Source organism: Astatotilapia calliptera, chromosome 10 (genome assembly GCF_900246225.1).
Source record: "Astatotilapia calliptera chromosome 10, fAstCal1.2, whole genome shotgun sequence".
In the NCBI taxonomy this organism is placed as follows: domain Eukaryota; kingdom Metazoa; phylum Chordata; class Actinopteri; order Cichliformes; family Cichlidae; genus Astatotilapia; species Astatotilapia calliptera.
The window spans coordinates 3,275,907-3,296,952 of record NC_039311.1 but is presented as its reverse complement, the minus strand read 5'-3'; the positions used below and the strand labels follow the sequence as shown (position 1 = coordinate 3,296,952).

At 40.2% G+C, this 21,046-nt stretch overlaps 1 protein-coding gene across 7 annotated transcripts in view; it reads right to left on the bottom strand.

Moving 5' to 3' along the window:
- The window catches only part of usp25 (ubiquitin specific peptidase 25), a 35,896-nt gene extending 28,188 nt beyond the window's left edge, over positions 1-7,708 (bottom strand). For 5 of the 7 annotated variants that reach the window (XM_026182372.1, XM_026182374.1, XM_026182376.1 and 2 more), the window contains exon 1: positions 7,435-7,707. In XM_026182372.1, the coding sequence (XP_026038157.1) occupies positions 7,435-7,476 (42 nt within the window). In that variant the 5' untranslated portion in view covers positions 7,477-7,707. Of the gene's footprint in view, positions 1-7,434 lie in introns of all 7 variants that reach the window. The other 2 variants (XM_026182371.1, XM_026182373.1) reach the window with 1 other exon arrangement.
- Positions 7,709-21,046: the final 13,338 nt, after the last annotated feature.

Below are 21,046 nucleotides of genomic sequence, written 5' to 3'. Positions count from 1 at the left end.
CTACAGACTGTAGCTTTCACAGGTGGAACAGGCGACTGACAAGAATATTCGTTTAAAGGGCTCTTTCATGATTTAGGACTCATTATTGTATGTTATTTACACACTATAAGCTAATTGCACAACAAACACCCATGGCAACGTTGTGCACCACCTATGCGAAAAACATTTCTAAACACTTTCAATGGTGTTGCTCCAGCTACGACACAAAAAGCAGTGAAAAAGAGTGATGTCTGGGAGCACGGCATATCACAAAGCAGCAGGTGTTCTGAGCTATGCTGTTGCACAGTAAACAAACCAGGACAACAACTCCAATTACCAAAAATACTGAATTCTTAATCTTAGATATCAGAGCTGGAAAGCTTGTTGATGCATCGTATACTAATACCATGTAGTTGTGTTTTTGTAACTGCAATACACTACAGGAAGCTATGGGGGCAGTATCACCTCTATCGTCTGCCAAGACTGCACTCAGTACTAACGAAGAAGGACATAGCCTGAGCAGCAAGACAGGAGGAGAGAGAATTTAAAAAATGTGAAAGCATTTAACAGAAAACTAAGAGCTAAATGCAGACTGTGCAAAGTGGAACTTTCCTAACATGACAGCACTACTGCAGTGCACGAGTGTATCAAACACCAGCACCATGGAGCTGTGACCTCGAATGTGAATGGGTCCATTTTAGTGTGTCGCGTTGATACTTTGTTTATGTTAATATTGTACAGTTGGAAACTTCCCCGGATGATGGTTGCTAAACGAACCCCATTTCAGTTTAGTTAGCTAATGAGTGAAATGCGATAGTAAACCATTAAACAGGAGTAGTTACGCTGTCTCTTTGTTTTTGTTTTTTCTCATATTAATGTTAGCGTTTATTCTGAATAATAAACCTCTTCCACCTAATGTTAGGTAGTTAATCTGAGGGTTGGACAACACCACCTAATTATATACATATAATCAAATACACTGTTTAACTGGCATTAAACACTACACCATCTGAAAAACACACTGGTCATGGTCTTTTCTGATTCTGTTTGGTTGTTTTACTAGTATTAAGCAAAAGCGTATAGATGAATTTGCCCTGTAAAGAGGCTCATGCACCTCTCAAATGGAAGTCATGACAGAAAGCATCTTTAGCAGGTTTTCAGCAGCTGGGAACATCATCTCAAAGATAAGAGCAAGCCTCACTCCAGAGCATGTCCACTGCAATCGTGAATTCATGCACTGACTCATCTGTAAGTTATGGAAACGTGTTATTTTAGACTGAGAAAAAATCTTTTTGATTTAATTTGAAGCTTTATTTGACCTTATGGACAGAAACCATTTTATTTTCCTATTTGCACTTTAAATACTTTTTGTTTAAATACCACTAACACTTTAATTTGCATTATCCTTACTAATTTCATTTGTATTCTGACACTTCTATTGAGTAATGTTAAAGATACATTCAAATTCATATGTTTCCTGAATGATTATTTTCATTTGCTGTGGGACGAGACAACAGGGTGATACTGACAGGTGGGCAGACCTGAGCAGGTGAGGTACTGGAGTCTAGAACAGGAGGTTTTTTGCCCACAGGAAGCAGAGATAAGAGTTCTTGAAATAATTGCTGACTAATTAACAAATTGAATCATCATCAGAATGCATGATGATCAAAAGTAGGGCTGTGCCATATCATGACATCCAAAATAACCCAAAAGTTTCAAAGTGTTAATCAGGTATTATATACTTCTACGTAAACATTTCCAAACACTACAAAGTCTACTTGTGTGCCTACATTTGCTCTGTCACTACTATTGTCTATAATGCTGCTGGTAACTTGTAGCAACAGATTCACACTTCAGATTAGGTAGTGTGTCATCAATGACTGCAGCTCCTTAGAAAAGGAGGATGGAAAACTCCCCTCACTTGGTTTCTAGTAATAAATGCTACTGCCTGAAGGCTGCAAACACCAATAAACTTAGGTTTGTTTTTTCCTGTGTCGTCATATAATTACCACAAATTTCACTGAAATGTCATGATAGAATTTTGAGACCAAGACAGCTCTAAGACTAAGGCTGTTCAGTAAAAAACCTCAGATTTGCACCAGCCATATCTTATTATCCTCAAGTAAGATACTCACTTCCTCCAGCTCTAAGGAGGTTTTTCTCTACAAGGCTGGAGGCTTAACTTCTGTTTCTGATGGATGTTATGTGATTTTCCCTGTGCTTCTGTCAACCCTCAAGAGTAAATGTTTTTGCAGAGTCAGTCAATGTAGAGAATGAAGGAAAGTTAACACCTTGCAGCAACAGAATATACAACAAGTCCAATTTGCCTGCAATAACCTTTCAAGTTTATAAAACGAGAATACGCAGCTGACAGGAATACACGCTTCCTATCAACCTTCTAGAGGAAGTGATACTCTGACTTTTGGCCTGTCACTACAGAGAACAACTAATCTTACTTAAGCTTAACAAGTACTAACATGCGAGGACCAATGTCTAAAATAAAACATGAGTCAGAAACTGCTCATATGCTTCCTCACACCCGCTTCAGTTGTCATAACATTTAAACAATATTTGTAAGTCCACAGTGAAGACAGCTTTTCTCTAAGGCTTCTGTTACAGCAGGCCTGTTGTGAATGGTAAGGCATGGTGAGTGGTAAAGAAAGCACTGATACAAAGGTAGTCGTAGTGCGGTGGCTCATGCACCTATCCTAATCTAATGAAAACAGAGCTTCTGAAAAGGTTGTCCCAGAGTGAAAACCTTAGGAAGCTCTCATTTCTGTGTTTACATATGGATAAGGAAAATGAAGCTCTTGTCTTGCATTCCTTAAAAACCTATGCACCTGTCTTTTTTTGACGTAAGAACTCTGTACCTTGTTTTTGTTGTTCCCGTTAGGCTTTTGACTGGCTGACATTTCACCACCTGTTGCTATGGCATAACCATGACATCCGGTTGTTCAGTCTGACGTCACTAGCCGTGTCTGGGTCTAAACTCCGCTGCAGGTCCATATATCAAACGATCACTATGGCATTACTGAGAGTTGAAAAACTGTCTAAAGTCTTTCATCTTTAATAAAATGATCAGCGTTCTGCTCTACCAGGTGTAACAATTGAGTTTAACATCCAGGCATCCATGAAAACGGAATTTATGACATTTAACGGAGTTAGAAGTTAGCAGGGAGTTAGCTCGCTAGCTTCTATCTAAATATAATATAGCATGTCCTGACTGCGGGGTTTTGGAAACAAATTAAAACGTACAGCTCTGTTATCACTTCCAGCATAAATGAAGACAGAAAACTAAACAGCAGTGACGTTTGTAGGGTTACTGAAGTTGGGCTAGCTGGTATATAATGATGTGCTACGTGACCGCTAGCGACACAGCTATGTTAGCATAATATAAACAAGCTAACTTTTTTTCCACTCGATAAAAGTTAACGTGAGTGTTCTCGGTGGTCAGAAACAAATGTAATCGCATGGCAGGATGCTGTAAACGGACCAAACTTCAGCCAGGAGAACAACTGAGATAATCCATCCACAATACGAGGTTAGTCATTCATATACTGCTGCATGGGCTGGGCTGTAGTTACATCCTAAGGTTTTAAAAACTGAGCTTAAATAAATGATTAGCGGTAATAAAAGCCGAGGGAGGTCAACAGTGATCACTGACTGTTTTAGGAGCTTTTTGAGATCAAATAGAAGAAAATACATAACATTAAACATGTTAACAACACAAAAGCCATATTAAACACAGACTACTTTAGACCCGGAAGTAGGATTCGTCGCGTCATCACTGAACAACCGGATTGTTCCTTTGCATTTTCACATGGATGTAGATTCTTTTGAAAATGAAAGCAGAAAATCCTTGTTTAAAAACAAAAAGATACCTATGTACATGTGGAAGCAGCCCAGGACAAGAAATGTGAAGGAAGTTGCACCTGTGACAGATATGGGCCAAGACTACCACAAGAACAGTTGCTCAGACACGCACACACGTTTTAAAGCAGATTTTTTTTTGTTTTTTTTAGGGGGGGGGGGACACAACCAAAAATGAAGAAAAGAAATTGTACAGACAGGATCAGAAGTCTTTTCAAATTTTCTCATCTTGCTATCTACAGGTCTCTGCATGAAAACCAGCACCACACCCTGAGTGTTGATGGAGCACAACTGACTACAGCGATATCCCAAAACACACTACTCTGCTTTCAAAACAAATCAGACCCAAACTACTTTATACATATACTCCAATCAGAATCAGCAGAAACCCTACATATTTATTAACACAAGACAAACAATCTATTACAGTTAGGGCTGCCACGATTAGTCGACTAGTCACGATTACGTCGACTATCAAAATCGTCGACGACTAATTTAATAGTCGACGCCTCGTTTGAAGCTTTGTAAGATCACAAAAGACGCAGGAATAAGTAGTAGGATTTAAGAGTGTAATAACGGACTGAAACAGAAGATGGTAGCACTGCACGTACAAGGATGCCAGCTGCCGTTAAACCCCGAAGACGTAGCTCTGTCCCAGAATTCATAGCGCAGCCCAGCTCAGTTTCCAACTGTCACTGTCGCTACCCGAGCCGTAGCGGAAACCCGATCGGTACCCCGCATGCGCAAATCTTACGTCACTTCCTCTCTTTGCCAACATTGCGACATTCAATATATTTGAATGACACGGTTAGCGCCCAGTTAGCTCCTAGCATTTCTCAACAGCTCTGCCTCCTTTTCGACTACGGGGACATTTAAACAATGGATACCTCCGTATACAAACAAATTCACACTTTTCTCCTCAACAGAGAGCGTCCCCCGATTGAACAACAGCGCCGTAAAATAAGAAGAATGGCACCTAATTACAGAGTTAATAATACAGACTTTGTAATATGTCACGTGAAGATTCATCAGCCAGATGAAGTGTTTACTGACAATTGACAGTGATAGCGGACATCATCATCACTATTCCAATCAATCCTCTCCACACAGACAAGCATAAACACACTCGACTATCACTAAATCAAATTTAGCACACATTTGTAATGACGCTAATTCAGTTTACAATAGGGTTCATTCACTCAGTCAGCAGGTGGCGGTATCCTCTTACACTGGGGAGTAAACTGCCATTAAACGGACAGAAGAAGAAAACCCCTGCACATGCGTGGTACGGATCGGGTAGACCCGATTTGTACGGTCCGACTTTGCACATGCGCAGTAAGGATCGGGGAGTCCTGATCCGTAACTATCTTTTTGTTTTTTGTTTTTGTCTACATTATATTGAAATGTTTCATTATTGGAAACATTTTAAGAGATACTTATTATCCTTAACATCTTAACAGATACTCTGACCCGTAACTATCGTAAAACGCTTCGACCGGAAGTAGACACCTTTCGCGCATGCGGGGTACCGATCGGGTTTCCGGTACGGATCGGGTAGTGACACCAACAATGGCAGCAGCTAGTTAGTTTTAATATTACTCTTATTATTCTTTCTGGGTCACAAAATAAACGTTTAACATATTTTTAGGCGAGAATATAACTGTGTAAACCTCAAATATCTGCTCAGTTTATCAAGACACCACATATTTTCAAAAGCGCTCCGACGTTTTCGGAGACGTCTGTTACCCACCAGCTTGATAGCGAGCCGGGGGCAAGGCTCACTAGAGCCCGTGAGAACGGCAAATCGTCTTCTTCTTTTTTTCTTTTTTTTTTAGTAAGATACTCTACTCAGGTTAAACATAAATAAGTCACTTAGATAACTAAAAAATGTTATTGTTTGGCTTTTTTTTAGTATTTTATTTGTTCCTGAGTAAATCGGTTTGGCTGAGATTAAAGTTATAGTTTTTACACAGCTGAATAAACGTCAAGCAGACAGCTGATTATCAGAAGTGTGAGATGCTCGAGAATATACTCCGGTGTCCTGTTATATTTTAGATAGCAAGGAGTTTATTAAACTTCATCGAAACAATCTGCAAATGTCATTAAAATTTAATAAAGTATCATCTTGTCTTTATTTTTAGTTAGCACATACCTTAAACACTTAAAGCTGTAAGCTAATGCTAGTTATATAAGAGCAGATGCTGCTGGTGCAATAAGCTGTACGTTTTACGTCCAATGGATGCATGATCTGATTAGTCGACCAATCGCAAAAATAATCGGTGACTAGTCGACTATCAAAAATCATTTGTGGCAGCCCTAATTACAGTACACATTCAACAGCTGTTGTTGTAGTATGATGTCAGCCACTAATAAGGTCAGGCTGCTCAATAACAGAAAAAAATTCAAGTGTGAGCCATTACAGAGGCTCAAGTATTTAGTTTGCCTAAGACCGTAACTTGTGTAATGAGCCCACCATATGCCTGATGGTGCTTACTCATGTTTTAAAGGCTGGGGAGCTGATTTATTTGAACACAGCAGGCCTGCGCTGCAGAGCTCCTGGACTGTATGAAGTGTAGTAAAGCATCGCTGCAATTACATAAGACTTTTGCAAAAATATGATTTCTTTTACTCTGGATCCGCGGAGCAAACATCTAACCTATGATTAAGCAACATCACTCAAGTGGTTACATAAGTAACCAGAGCTATGCGGTACTGGGCATGGTGGCCACGGACTAAATCGCATAACTAGGCGTCTAAGCAGCGGATCTTAATGCACTTTGGTAAAATGAGAGCGGTGTGATCAAATGTAACATAATAATCTGCCTTCCCGGTTATGAACTGTCACACGCCTGGCTTGCAATCCGAACACTCAATCCCTGCCAAGCATCGTTGCTCGGGTGGGTTTCCACCTTCGCCGTTGGACATGCTTTGTAAACAAAGGTATCAGATATGTGATGAGTAACATAGGAAACATTTGCTCACACAAACAAAGAGTAAGCACTTGATCAAACTAAACATTAATTTATTTGGTGGTGAGGGGGGGGGGGTAGTTTATCAGAAGACTTCAGCTAAAACCGTCAGAGAAATCAAAGATTTACTTACTATGAAGACGTCGACAAGCTAACGTTAAATCTGTCACTGTCACTTAGCCTTGTTTATTTTAAGTGACGAATAGCCCATATTGCTGACGTTACCATGCAGAGCATCATGTTATAATATAGGAATAGCTAGCTTCTGTTAAACGTAACCCAGCGTAAAGGACGATGTTGGGGTTTCAGGTAACTTTACGTGGTACCGTTAGCTATCGCTAACGGCTACATTAGCACGTACACTGGCTAGCAAAATATTGAATAAAGCACTGACCCAGGGTAACGTAAGGCCCAGCTTACATGCAGTTATGTGGGATTTACAAACGGTTCTTCACAAAAGGGTGACGCACGACGTCTTTAAACAACAATTCAAGGTACACCCTACCAACCAAGGAACTAATTCACCCACCCTCTGCGTTCTTTGAGCTCCTAAACTATGTAGGAATACAGTTAAGCTAAAGTTAGCTAGCCACCAAGTTATCATATGGCAGCTTACCTTCTGAGAATGCTGCTGGAGGACATTCTGCTCCACGGTCATGGCCGGTTCAGTGGGAAATTTTGTTAAATTCAAACCAGGAGTAGCAAAATGCACGATATACCGTTCACCAAAGCGATATAAAAAGGAGATGCTACGATGTCCCCTCCTTAATCAGCGACATTACGGACGCCATGGCAGAGTGACTAGCGCAAGTCGTCAGTAGGCATGAAAACATTGCTCTTCGCTGCCTGTGAGCTGGGATCGATTACTCAGGTCTGTTGAACTGCGTTACCATCATGAACGGGACTTTTGGGGGAAATTAATGCAAACTACAATTATAGCCAGAAATTTTGCGATTCATTTGAACCACATTGTTATTGCTTAGCTTCAGCACATTTCTTAATGCACCAAATCGCCAAGGAATTCTTGATATTTTGTTTGTGTTTTAGTGTACTTGAAAACAGAATTTTTCAAGGAATATATATATATATATATATATATATATATATATATATATATATATATATTGAAATTAAAATGATTTTAAAACAATCGCTTTTGTCGCTTTGTAAGATAAGGTTACAACTGGTCTTCTAATCGGAGGGTCGGGTGTTCGATCCCTGCTTCTTTGGCCAAGATACTGAACCCCAAGTTGCCCCGATGCATCATTATGTCTACGAATCTTAGACAAAGTGCCCAGGTAGAGTAGAAAAGTGCTAGATAAGCATCAGTCCTTACACGAAAATGTGACATTATAATGATAGACAAGTTCCAAAACTATGCCTTTAAGTAAGGCATACCTCCTTCAACTTACATTCACAGTTTGTACAGTGACCCATCCAATTTCCCATTATAAAGTCAGGTAGCAGAAAAACATACAGTCACTGTTATAATCCTTGGGTGTGAAATACACACACCAGACTGTTAAAGTGTTTGTGTTGGACATGCTCTGACTTCATAGTTTTCATGTGATCCACAAGACTTTTTCTCTTAACCATTGTGTGTGCCACATTCTGGGCAGCTGCCTTTTTCTTTTTCCTCCAAGGAGTTTATGTTTTTGGTACTGTTTGCATGCGTGTCATTCTGTCTGTAAACTCGAAAAGTTTTGAATGAATTCTGATAACTCTTTGGAGGGGTGTAGAGTGGGGTCGTGTTAACAATCTATTAAAATTTGGCTGACATCCACTGAGGTCTTCAAGGTCAACTTAATGATTTATCAGTCACAAACAGACAAAAAGCCTTATAATTTGGAACCTTTTTTCTTATAAGCTTGGTGTATTGTCAACCTATAAGTACAAAGACTTAAAATCTGACCTCTGACATTTTCTTCAAGGTCAATAGATTGACCCGAAGCTCAGAGTGCTAATAATCCTATACACAGCTATTTAAAAACTATGTTTCTTCCTGTCATTGTTTGCATTGAAAACATATAGGCATATAGGGAACTATATATGAAAATTCTAAATATCACGTTACTTTGAACCTCTGGCCTCTTCTTTGTGGTTAAATAGGGTCAAATTTGGATAAAATGTCTGTTATCTCTCAAACTTTGCTTAAAATTCTGCTGCCTATTGGCAACATTTAGGAAATGATACTGGTATACGGTGAGTTTAAATATCACATTATAGTTTGAATCTGAACATTTGACCTCTGATCACACTTTTATGTTTCACATCTGCCGGTTGTGTTAAAGTATATTAAAATGGATCTTTAGTAGGTGACAAATGACAAAGGCATGCAATTTGTTTTTACTGCACTAAAAACTTCTTAAACTGCATTTTAAAAACATAGAAAATAAACTCAATATATAGAAAATTTATAATATTATTTCATTAAAAGTAAATATTGCCTAGACTGAGCTACCTCAGCAGTGGTTTGCTCTATCTGAGTCGTGTTTTTGTTGTTTTTTGTGATGTATTAGTATCAGATTCACTTTAATTCTCATATATTGAGAACTGCCTTTCCCTTTAGTATGCCTCCATGCTCGGTGCCCAGTGTTCACCTTCTACTCCTGATCCTTACCTCCTGTAAGATGAGAGGAATCATTTGGCCTCAAGGAGGTGCTACTTTACAATTATATAACAGTCAAATTTCCACACCCGGGGTTTTCACTCGGGGTTCTGGAGCAAAAAATGCCATCCCCTTCCATGAAAGGATGATAAGGATAGAAAAGGCTGCTTGTCAGGCTAAAGATGACTGACAACATTCCTGGTTTGTTCATTTATTAGGGGCAGTTATGATCATTTTCTCCTATCACAGCAACATTTCAAAGCTCATGACATCTGTTACCTTTATGGTATTTCATAGTTTGTGAACGCCAGCGTGGGGGTCTTGCAAGTGTAAGGCACTGAATTCAGCTGTCCACATTCTGTCCTAATTATTCAGACCGAGATAATAACACCAACATCCAAACACTGGGCTTTCAGGTCTGTCAGCTGTTATTAATTCAGTGCAAGATGGAAGAGAACAGTCCTCTCACACAGAACTGGGTCATCCTTTAGATGTTCAGGAATAGCATTGTTGTAATAGTTATAACTGTAGCTGTCAGCATGCTTTGTTAACATGAACTGTGTCATCTAACTAGTACATATAAATATTAATGGGAAACATCAGAACTTTATGATGGCACTGGAAGAAGGATCTGGCAACAGAACTGAGGATGTAAACAGGATTTGATCAGTGTACATTTTGTAGTTTCATTATAACAATAACTGCGATTTAGCTCAAACTGAGTTTGAATTTAATTCATATCCATAAACATATAGTAATATAAATATATAACAGTATTAATACATTATTTTGTCATAGCAACAAATCAAGGTTGTGCTGTTACCCCATGCTATTCAGCTTTTCTCCCAGCAGATGGCAACATCCTCCTTTGGAGCACCAGCTTGCATAATCACAGCCCCACACAGCAGCAGCAGAAATGTGGAAGAAGGAATGAAACATGAAAATGATTCCACTTGCCAAATCAAGTAGCATTATAAATCACAGAGTCTGTTTTCATTTTTCAGCACGGTGCCTTAATCAATATTTTATACTTCTATGTGCAGTGTGCTGAAATATTCACTGACCACCACAGAGTGTGTGAAGGTTACCTTAAACACCCAGGGCAGCCTCTTAAAACAGCCTTCTTGTCTGAGCAGACACATCACACAGTTTGACCTCAAGGCAAAAAGTAGAGCTATCAGTCAGAGAATCGGGGAAGCTGTCAGGAAACCAATCAGAAAATAAGTTGATGAATCAATTGGCAAAGTCAAACAGAAGCCGCTGCAGTCTGAATAGATCCTTGGCTGACAAGCTGATGTCTGCTTGTTTGTTGAAGATCAAAACAGATCCCGAAAGTGAGCCCGAGGGCTGTATGATAATAGCTCCACTCGCACCAGGACATTGAAAATCCTCCTTCTCGCTCTGCCCGATACAGTAATCCAACAACAACGCATGTACATTACAACTGTCCTTTAATAACACAAGGATGTAGCATTCATGTTAGTTCATGGGGCCCATATGGTCTAATCTGAACTTCAACAAACATTTTATAATAACGTATTTAAAGTTTGATCCAAACTACATGCAATATTTTCACTCCTGTGTAGTGATGCCAGTGCTACCAGCCTAAGAACAGCCGAGCATTTAATTGACAATTTGGCTCTATAAATGACTCCACTGTAACTGCCACACTTTGCAGACACGTCCATCGCATTAATGACTTCATAAAGGAGTAAAATGTTGATACTTTCTTGCATCTTGTCACAGAGATACAACTGGATTTACTTATTGAAGCCATTTAAATATATTTAAATTTCTAATATATGTGAAAATGCAACAACATGATGAGCCCGTGCTCCAGGACATAGACCTGCCTTTTAGACCTGCCACACCAATATGTGGGATAAAGGTTTACCCCGCATACTGAATAAAACAGTTACACGTTATTGTATTGTAGAATTCAGTTAATCCACGAACGCACCGATGAGATTTCACAGTCAGTTTTGCTTCTTTATTTTAGCAAATTTTCTGGCTATACCAGCTCCGTGGAACCTGAAAGATAATAAAAAATAAGCAGAACTAGAAAATTAATGCTTAAAAATGTTTTGAGATGTGCCCATTTCCCCCCAGGATCTCCCTCTTTAAGCAAACGAACCAACTATGGTGCTTCATGTGTGGCTAAAATAAGACCCTTTGCAAACAGACCAGGTTGGGTTGGCTTCAAGCAGACTTTCTGTATACACATTATATTGCAACAATGTTTTGGAAACAAAATGTTGAAATACCTGTATGGTTATGGGCCATGTGCTGCTCTTGAGTCTGCTTTTGTACCTGCCAGGTTTTCTTCAGTTTTTTTTCCTCAGGGGTTTTAGACACGAGCCAGTGTCCAAGAATGATTTGGTTTAAAGTCTATCTATCTATCTGAATTTTTTTTATGAGTCCATGACGTCTTTAAGAAAAAGAGTCAGCATAAAATTACATATAACTGCGAGGAGTGCAGGTTTTCCGATCGCACTGAAACACATCATTTGTTTTAAAGGCTTATTTGTTAATACAAGCCATTCAGTTAAACCTCATTTCAATCTTAAATTCACTAATGTGAGGGTAACTTATAAATAGGAAAAGAAAATACAATGCATCTACGGAAGCTGCAAAGGAAAGCAGACGGCCAATCAGTAAATCAATCAAATCCAGTCTTTGTTTTTTCATGCAGCAAACCTCAGTGGTTGTTTTCAACACTACTCACTTATTGTTCCCCAACAGCAAATTTATATGTCATAAAACATGAAGCTGTAAAAACTGATGGGTCATCTGAAAGCATTTTTCTTCACACTAAAGCAGGACCAAGGTTCTGCTTTAGTGTGGAATATATGTATATATATATATATATATATATATATATATTATTATTATTTTTATTTTTTTCCTGGAAACAAGCAAGATCCGTGGACATCTCAGGATTTGATTTTCTTATTAAGTAAATTAGAATACAGACTCAATGGGACTACCATAGATGTTCCTATGTGATATGGAAATGATCAGGTGCCTTAAACCGTCGCAGCACAGCAGTGTCTACAGGCAGTGAAGACATATCACTGCATTTTTTCGGGAGCTGTCGTGCCAACAATAATACAAAGCTTGTTTCATTTTAAAATAACACTGATTGTGTTTTTCCCCTTTGCTTTTTTGAAGCTTAGAGTGCAGCAGGAGCATTGATTTTATGACAGCGTAAAGAATGAAGTAGTTAAACTCTGTCGTGGCTCGATGTCGGGTATCCTGACAAGATCATTATTTTTGAGGATTTCAGCCATTTTCAAGGTGTCTTTCCCAGATAATGGGCAGGACTTTCACCACTTCCCAAATAAACTATGTTTCAAATTCAGTACATTTTTTTATAAAGCTTAACAAAAGCAGCATTAGTCTGTGTTTTACTGCTCATCTCGACCTTGTTGACAGAAATTACATGAGGATTGTTTAGTATCATCTTCTTTGTGTACACAATTAACTGTCACTCCCTGCACGAAAAAATTATTTGGATTCACGTAAAAAATGGAAAGCATTTCCACGGGACTGATTCTGTTGTTTCAACTTAATTTACTTGAGTTAAGCCAACTTAATTAATTAATGATGAATTGACTTATTTACTGTAGTTGAGTCCAACTTCATTGAGCTGATCCAACCCATTACATTACATTAGCCCAACAAAAATACTTAATGCTAATAGAAAGTCATTTATTAATGTAGAAATCTTTTCTGTGATTATTTTAAGTTCCAATTAAGGAGGTATTTTGTGGTGTGTTAACATAAAATTTATCATGCACACCTTTTTTTCCCTCCAATTTATAACAAATTCACATAGTTGTCCTTATCAGGGTTGCCGGGGGGCACTGGAGCCTATCCCAGCTCTCACAGGGCGAGAGGCGGCGTACATCCTGGACAGGTCGCCAGTCTAATGAAGACAAACACAGACAACCGTTTTGATTCACACTCACGGGTAATTTAGAATCACCAGTTAACCTAATCCCACTAACTGCATGTCTTTCGACTGTCGCAGGAAGCCAGAGAACCCATGCACACTCCACACAGAAAGGCCTCGGCCAGATGGTGGATTCAAACTCAGGATCTTCTTCCTGTGAGGCAACATTTCTAACCACTGCGCCACAGAGCTGTCACTCAAAGCTTGAAAAAAAAGTAGGGAAGCTATGATTACAAGGCTTGATACAGAATTTTCTTCACGTTTTTGTCCTTGACAGGTTAAACTACAATAAATAGCAATAGCATACACATGGTGTGTGTATGCGTTTCTGCCTCTTATAACCTCAGTGAATAAATTTTGTGTGATCTTATGATATTGTGAGTCCAGGCAACTAACCACTGTTGCTAGATTGCATCACGTCATCTCAAAAAAACAAGTTTGTTCACCATAGAAATCATAGAAACATGAAATTATCAGCATCATTTATTGACCACCTGAGTGTTGTTGCTGACCATGCTTCGAGCAGGTTACAAAATTTAAATAATCACAAACTGGTTTCTTGAGCTGCGTTGATACTAGCATGTTAAAAGGACCAATATCTGTAAGTGATGCTTCCTGCATCTTGTTGAATCTATGACATCCAGAATGAAGGCAGTTCATAATGCAGACAATCATACAACAGTTCTGAACAATACAATTAATCACACTCTTTATGATGACCCCATTTTCTTTCCATCTAAAGCAGCGGTATCCAACCCCTGGGCCCCGGACCATTACCGGTCCGTGAGTTGTTTGGTACCGGGCTGCGAGAGTTGAGGCTCAGGTGTGAAATTGATGGTTCTCAGGGTTTTTATCGGTTTTTAACGTTATTATTTTTATAATATATAATCCACGACACCTTAAAGGTTGTGAAAATATTGTCAGTCATAAACCGGTCCGTGGCATAAGGTTGGGGACTGCTGACCTAAAGCACATAAATGCAGCTTCAGAAATTCAGAACTCCAGATTGAACAAACGTGGCAACATAGTGTCTGCGTGCTGATAGGTGTGGTTAGTTTTAGAGGTGATTCACTTAAGTTGTGCTATTTTCTGAAGCACAGTCATTTCATTTCTATTTCATACAAAGAAAAAGTCCAGCTGGCTGTAAATTGCATCTTGCAAACATTAGAAAACATTAGAAAATCAGTTTATGCACTTTAAATATTCTGGGGGTTTTTTTTTCTTTTGTTTTTTTTTTTTTTTACACCAAAACCCAGTGTGTGCTGGCGTAATGTGTTCGTAAATCTGTCCCCCAAATTTCATCAGTCACATCTGATCTGTTAAAAAGATGAATACCTGCTGCCAGTGAGGCACTGCCTTGAACTTGACTTCTAATGACCAGAAAGGGATGACCTTTGTGAATGAGAGTCTGTTGGAACATGACCCTTGGGCTCCCTCTTCAGTAAATGCTTTCCTAATTGGTTTATAGTTTCATTTACTAGCTTCAAGTTTTATTTAAAACATGATCTTAATATTGTAAATTAAGATAAATTAAGGACATGTATGCCTTACCTTGTAACTGCAAGTTTCTAGACTGTGTCCCCCAGTTCCTTTGTTAGCTCTACGCCTCACTCATCCAGCCTTTAAACAGTAACATGGCAAAAACACCCAGCTTGAAGCTACACAGCAAGATTTTCCTAAATAAAGTAAGTTATTGACAATAAAAAAAAATCAAGATTCATTTGTCCTACAAAAATGGGCATCTATGCTCCATCTGCAGTTGCTGTGGGGCCCAGTTTGAGAACCACAGTGATGAATGAAGAGTCGTGGGATTGTCAAGATCATATATAACCTGGTTACCATGACGTAAAATGTCATATTTAAATGCAAAAGAGAAAAAATTCAGTTTCTGTTAGTGGCCCTATAGTTAAAGTTCCTCACAGTCGATAAGATTAATCTCCTGTGAAACATAGACATCTGTGCAAAATTTCATAGCAACATCAAGACTTTGTCGTCCATAAAATCCTGCTGCTGGCAGGCTGAAAAAACTCAACACTAAACAAACAAGCTAATGATTAAAATATGAGGCATGCCACACGAGTACAGGGGCAGCATTTATAATCTGGAGCTATTATATTCCCATATAAAGGTAAACTGGTGTTCCTCCCCGTGTCTTATGGATCGTCTTCCCTTCTAAATATTGTATCATGCTGTCAAACTAATAAGTGCTCTTAACATAACATCTTCACTTTCTGAAATGCAACCAAATCCCCTCTGACTGCCAGATACAGCTTCATTCTGTTTTTTTCCCTTTATGACTTCACACTGAGTTGAATATTAGAAAGCTAATTCAACAGAGTTAAGTTTGGCAGGCTTCATCCTAAGTCTGCACAAAGTTCACATCCCAAGCTGGTCTTAGCCAGACTGGTTGACACTAAACTGCCCTTTCTCACTGTACCGGGGATTTTGAGAGATGTTTACTTGAAAAGTTCATGACCCTGCAGATCAACCACAGTGTCACGATTCATACAGGAAATTAGCGGTAAAAACGTTTCTCGAAGATGACATCGTTCACATGAGAGAGGTGGAAAATAAAGAGATGGCAGTTCATTGTTTGCTGTCACTCGATTTCAAACGGAGAAAATTAAGATTCAGATCAAGCGTAAGCTTAATCGCCTATGAAAACAGGAATGCTCGCTCCCGTCATTACTAATCGAATACCTCAGGATGTGTAAGCGAGAACTTCTTTGAAAGGAGAAACTTTCTGAGATGATCAGAAGCAATACAAGACGCCGGCAGACAGGAGACTGACACTGCTAGCTCTCCCTGGCCAGTTTGTAAAACATTTACCCTTGTGCTTATCTGACATGGCAAATACCATCCATGTTCTTTTAGTGTCAGCCAAGATCCCTCAAGCTGACAGCCTGCTCTGTGGACTACAGGGACTCTCACTCATCATGAATATTACATCGGGCCTGTTTACAGGCCTGCACATGGACATAAGTAAGGAAGCTTTATAAAACTGCCATCGCTGATCAGAGCTGCTGTATTTTCACTTGCAGTGTTCACCCTCTCTGCAGCCTCTCTGCACATTTGGGCTATTAGTCATTCGTGAATAATTACCACATCATGTATGAGGACTGGGAGGCCATGGGAAACAGTGAGGGTCAAGAGGCTATCGAGCTCAAAAGAAAAGAAAGGGCTTGAGCCATGCCGCCACTTGTCATATTTACATGAGAGATTGCGAGAGTGGCCTGAGTGTATTGCTGGGGAGCGGAAGCAGGGAGATGTGGTTTGTGGTTTGAGTGCATATGTGTGCAGAGGAGGTGTCGGGGGGGGGGGGGTAGGAAGAGAGGGGAGGGGGAGCTACAGCTGCGGGGGCCAACAGTTGATCCTGTCCCGGGAAACAGGATCAGCCAGGTCAGGTCGAGGGAGGTGAGGCAAGAGGTCATGACCCTGGAGGGGGGTTAAGGGAAAGACTTCACAAAGAGGTACATCTTCAAAAGCCTCGGGGAGGGAGGGCTAGTATAAGGTTGTGAAATCAAGCGTTGGGACCTTTTTTTCCTTAGTGCATGAGTTTCCCCAGGTGTTTCGCTTCAATCCTTTTGAATACTGACTTGTGGCTCTGCTCATCCAGCCGCTGGAGAAGCATCACCTCAAGGCAAAGTACAGAAACAGTTGGACTGGTATCTGTGAGGCATATCAGCCTTTTATTTATATATTCTACTTTAATGACACTCCAAATGGGACATGAGACCCATAAAATGCTAATTAGATCGTATGTGTGACAGAGTGTGTGTGTGTGTGTGTGTGTGCGCACGCGTATGTTTACATAACATTTGAGGTCAAATCACATGCTCAAAGTTCAAAGGCTTCGCTAAGAAAAGGGCGATGAAACATCTGGGAGCGGATTTATCACACCCATCACTAAGACGACTGGTGACAAGTGTTAGCTCTGTATGGCCTCCATGTGAATAAACAAAGCACATAAAGAGGAAAGCATCTCATTTACACTAAAGTCGTCAGGCTTGCTGTTTCGAACAAGTTCCCATGCAGATAAACCCTTGGCCCAGCACGTTAAGTGCAGTCATTAAGTTGTTTGTCAGAGACTAAGCATCTGCAATGCCAGGAAATCATTTCTGGACATCTCGTAACTATGAAAACGTCTGTCGTGGGACTTCCGAGTGCTCGGTCTGCAGTTGAGTTGCTGGCGGCCTTATGTGCAGCGTTTACATCCTTTTGGCCTCATGCTGAGGTCAGGAAATCAAAGAGCGAAGCCACAGACAAACAGTCGATTGTCAAGTTTTACACCTTGACCTCAGCTTAAACTCGCAGCCGCCTACTTTAAGCTTGCCGCTGCTCCGGCAATCAGAGGAAATCGAGAGGTTACTGGTAGTTCAGCCTTGATAAGAATCTTGAAATGGAGAAGTTCACTGAGGGGAAAGGTTACTGGGAGTTTAAAGAGAGTGCAGTCAGTCATGGGGAGGATTAAATAAAAGGGAAGTCAGGGCTGAGGAACTGTGCTGCAATTTCAAAAGTGCACTGCAGACAAAAAGCTGTCTGTTCACTCGCTGGACTTCATATTCAGACGGTGCAGGGGAAGTTTAGCTTGAACTTGTCCTCACCTTTAGGAAATCTCACGCTACAGGCTGTTTTTTCTCAAGTCGAGAAAACTATTGCTAAATGGATAATTTTTCAGATGGGACACAAGAATTAAGGTTTTGTAACGACCGCACAAAGAAATCTATTGTAGGCTCTAAATCAAAGATATACGTTCCATTTGTGTAGGGCACATCCTTGGGCACTCGGTGTGCATCTGGTGACCTTCACGTGTCCTCCCTTCTTTCAGTGTCTTTCCTGCCTTTGTTAAAGACTCGGCAACACAGTGAACAGCAGCCAACTCAGAAGCAGGGGTTTAGGGGCAAATACAGGACATCCTCTCACTCTTTTAATAGACCGGACTCTTTGATTGCACGCAGCGCTGTTTGGCTTTGATGTCATTTTCTTTAAATAATAATGTGCTTTAATGTTAAACCTTACTCTGATATTGGGGTGCAGTAGTTGTTCAGTTTCACTGCTGGTTGCTTTGGTTGTGTTAAAGTGACTGCTCACAACAACTAAGCTGATCATGTCAATGAAGCAACATCTGGGCTAAATCTAATCGGCCTGTTGCAGCCTTAAAAAGATGTGGTTGTGTCTAATTTTGGCTAAAAATGTCATTTTTTATGATCCTGGAATGCCTTATTAAATACATGGCCTGGTCTGACCCTGTCTGTACAGTTTACATGTTCTCCCTGTGCAAAAACATGCATGTTGGGGTAATTCTCAACTGACTGTGGCTGTGAGGGAGACTAAAGTGTTTGCAGTGCATTCGTAGCATCAGTCTGTGTATGCTAATGTAGCATGTACAGTGGGGCAAAAAAGTATTTAGTCAGCCACCGATTGTGCAAGTTCCCCCACCTAAAATGATGACAGAGGTCAGTAATTTGCACCAGAGGTACACTTCAACTGTGAGAGACAGAATGTGAAAAAAAATCCATGAATTCACATGGTAGGATTTGTAAAGAATTTATTCGTAAAGTAGGGTGGAAAATAAGTATTTGGTCAATAACAAAAATACAACTCAATACTTTGTAACATAACCTTAGTTGGCAATAACAGAGGTCAAACGTTTACTATAGGTCTTTACCAGGTTTGCACACATAGTAGCTGGTATTTTGGCCCATTCCTCCATGCAGATCTTCTCGAGAGCAGTGATGTTTTGGGGCTGTCGCCGAGCAACACGGACTTTCAACTCCCGCCACAGATTTTCTATGGGGTTGAGGTCTGGAGACTGGCTAGGCCACTCCAGGACTTTCAAATGCTTCTTACGGAGCCACTCCTTTGTTGCCCGGGCGGTGTGTTTTGGATCATTGTCATGTTGGAAGACCCAGCCTCGTTTCATCTTCAAAGTTCTCACTGATGGAAGGAGGTTTTGGCTCAAAATCTCACGATACATGGCCCCATTCATTCTGTCCTTAACACGGATCAGTCGTCCTGTCCCCTTGGCAGAAAAACAGCCCCATAGCATGATGTTTCCACCCCCATGCTTCACAGTAGGTATGGTGTTCTTGGGATGCAACTCAGTATTCTTCGTCCTCCAAACACGACGAGTTGAGTTTATACCAAAAAGTTCTACTTTGGTTTCATCTGACCACATGACATTCTCCCAATCCTCTGCTGTATCATCCATGTGCTCTCTGGCAAACTTCAGACGGGCCTGGACATGCACTGGCTTCAGCAGCGGAACACGTCTGGCACTGCGGGATTTGATTCCCTGCCGTTGTAGTGTGTTACTGATGGTCACCTTTGTTACTTTGGTCCCAGCTCTCTGCAGGTCATTCACCAGGTCCCCCCGTTTGGTTCTGGGATCTTTGCTCACCGTTCTCATGATCATTTTGACCCCACGGGATGAGATCTTGCGTGGAGCCCCAGATCGTGGGAGATTATCAGTGGTCTTGTATGTCTTCCATCTTCTGATGATTGCTCCCACAGTTGATTTTTTCACACCAAGCTGCTTGCCTATTGTAGATTCACTCTTCCCAGTCTGGTGCAGGTCTACAATACTTTTCCTGGTGTCCTTCGAGAGCTCTTTGGTCTTGGCCATGGCGGAGTTTGGAGTCTGACTGTTTGAGGCTGTGGACAGGTGTCTTTTATACAGACGATGAGTTCAAACAGGTGCCATTCATACAGGTAACGAGTGGGGGACAGAAAAGCGTCTTACAGAAGACGTTACAGGTCTGTGAGAGCCAAAGATTTTCCATGTTTGAGGTGACCAAATACTTATTTTCCACCCTGATTTACGGATAAATTCTTTACAAATCCTACCATGTGAATTCATGGATTTTTTTTTCACATTCTGTCTCTCACAGTTGAAGTGTACCTCTGGTGCAAATTACTGACCTCTGTCATCATTTTAAGTGGGGGAACTTGCACAATCGGTGGCTGACTAAATACTTTTTTGCCCCACTGTAGTTTCAAAATGCTTTTCAGCAGAACCCACTAGAAGAGTGCTATTTGAAGCTGCTAATGTTAAATGTCATTTACATACATTCTTTTTTTCCATTGTAGTGTTATTATTAGTAGCTGTAGTAGTAGTATTCAAATTTAAAGGCAACCAGGCTATCATTTGTTTGTATACATGGTCAGAGAGACTTTTAAAGTTGTTTCTAAAGTACGAAAAATCCAGGTATGAAAATATTAATAAATCACAATGTAAGCTTAGTAAATGAGGCTCAATGAAAAGGCCTTGCATTTTTCAGATACACAATTCCACCAGCAACATAGTAGAAGATTACAGGTGAACTGGCCTGCCCTGAAACTAAAAACATTTTGTGCATCATGGAAAAAAAGACACAGCACTGTTGATGGTCTGGAACAGTATAGGACAGCACGCCTCCATCTAAAGTTCAGCTTCTACACATTCACTATTTGACTTTGTTAAAAGAAGAGGGGCGCTACAAATGAGCAAACACTGTCCCGACATTTGTCCCAGCACACTGCTGGCTGCTAAACTGGAAAGAGAGGAACACAGTCATACTAGGTCATGCATTTTAGTCCTTTATTTTTCAGATATCAGTGCAAATGAACACCAAAAATGAAAACATAAAAAAATGAAATAATGTTTCAGGTCTTCACATGAAAAAA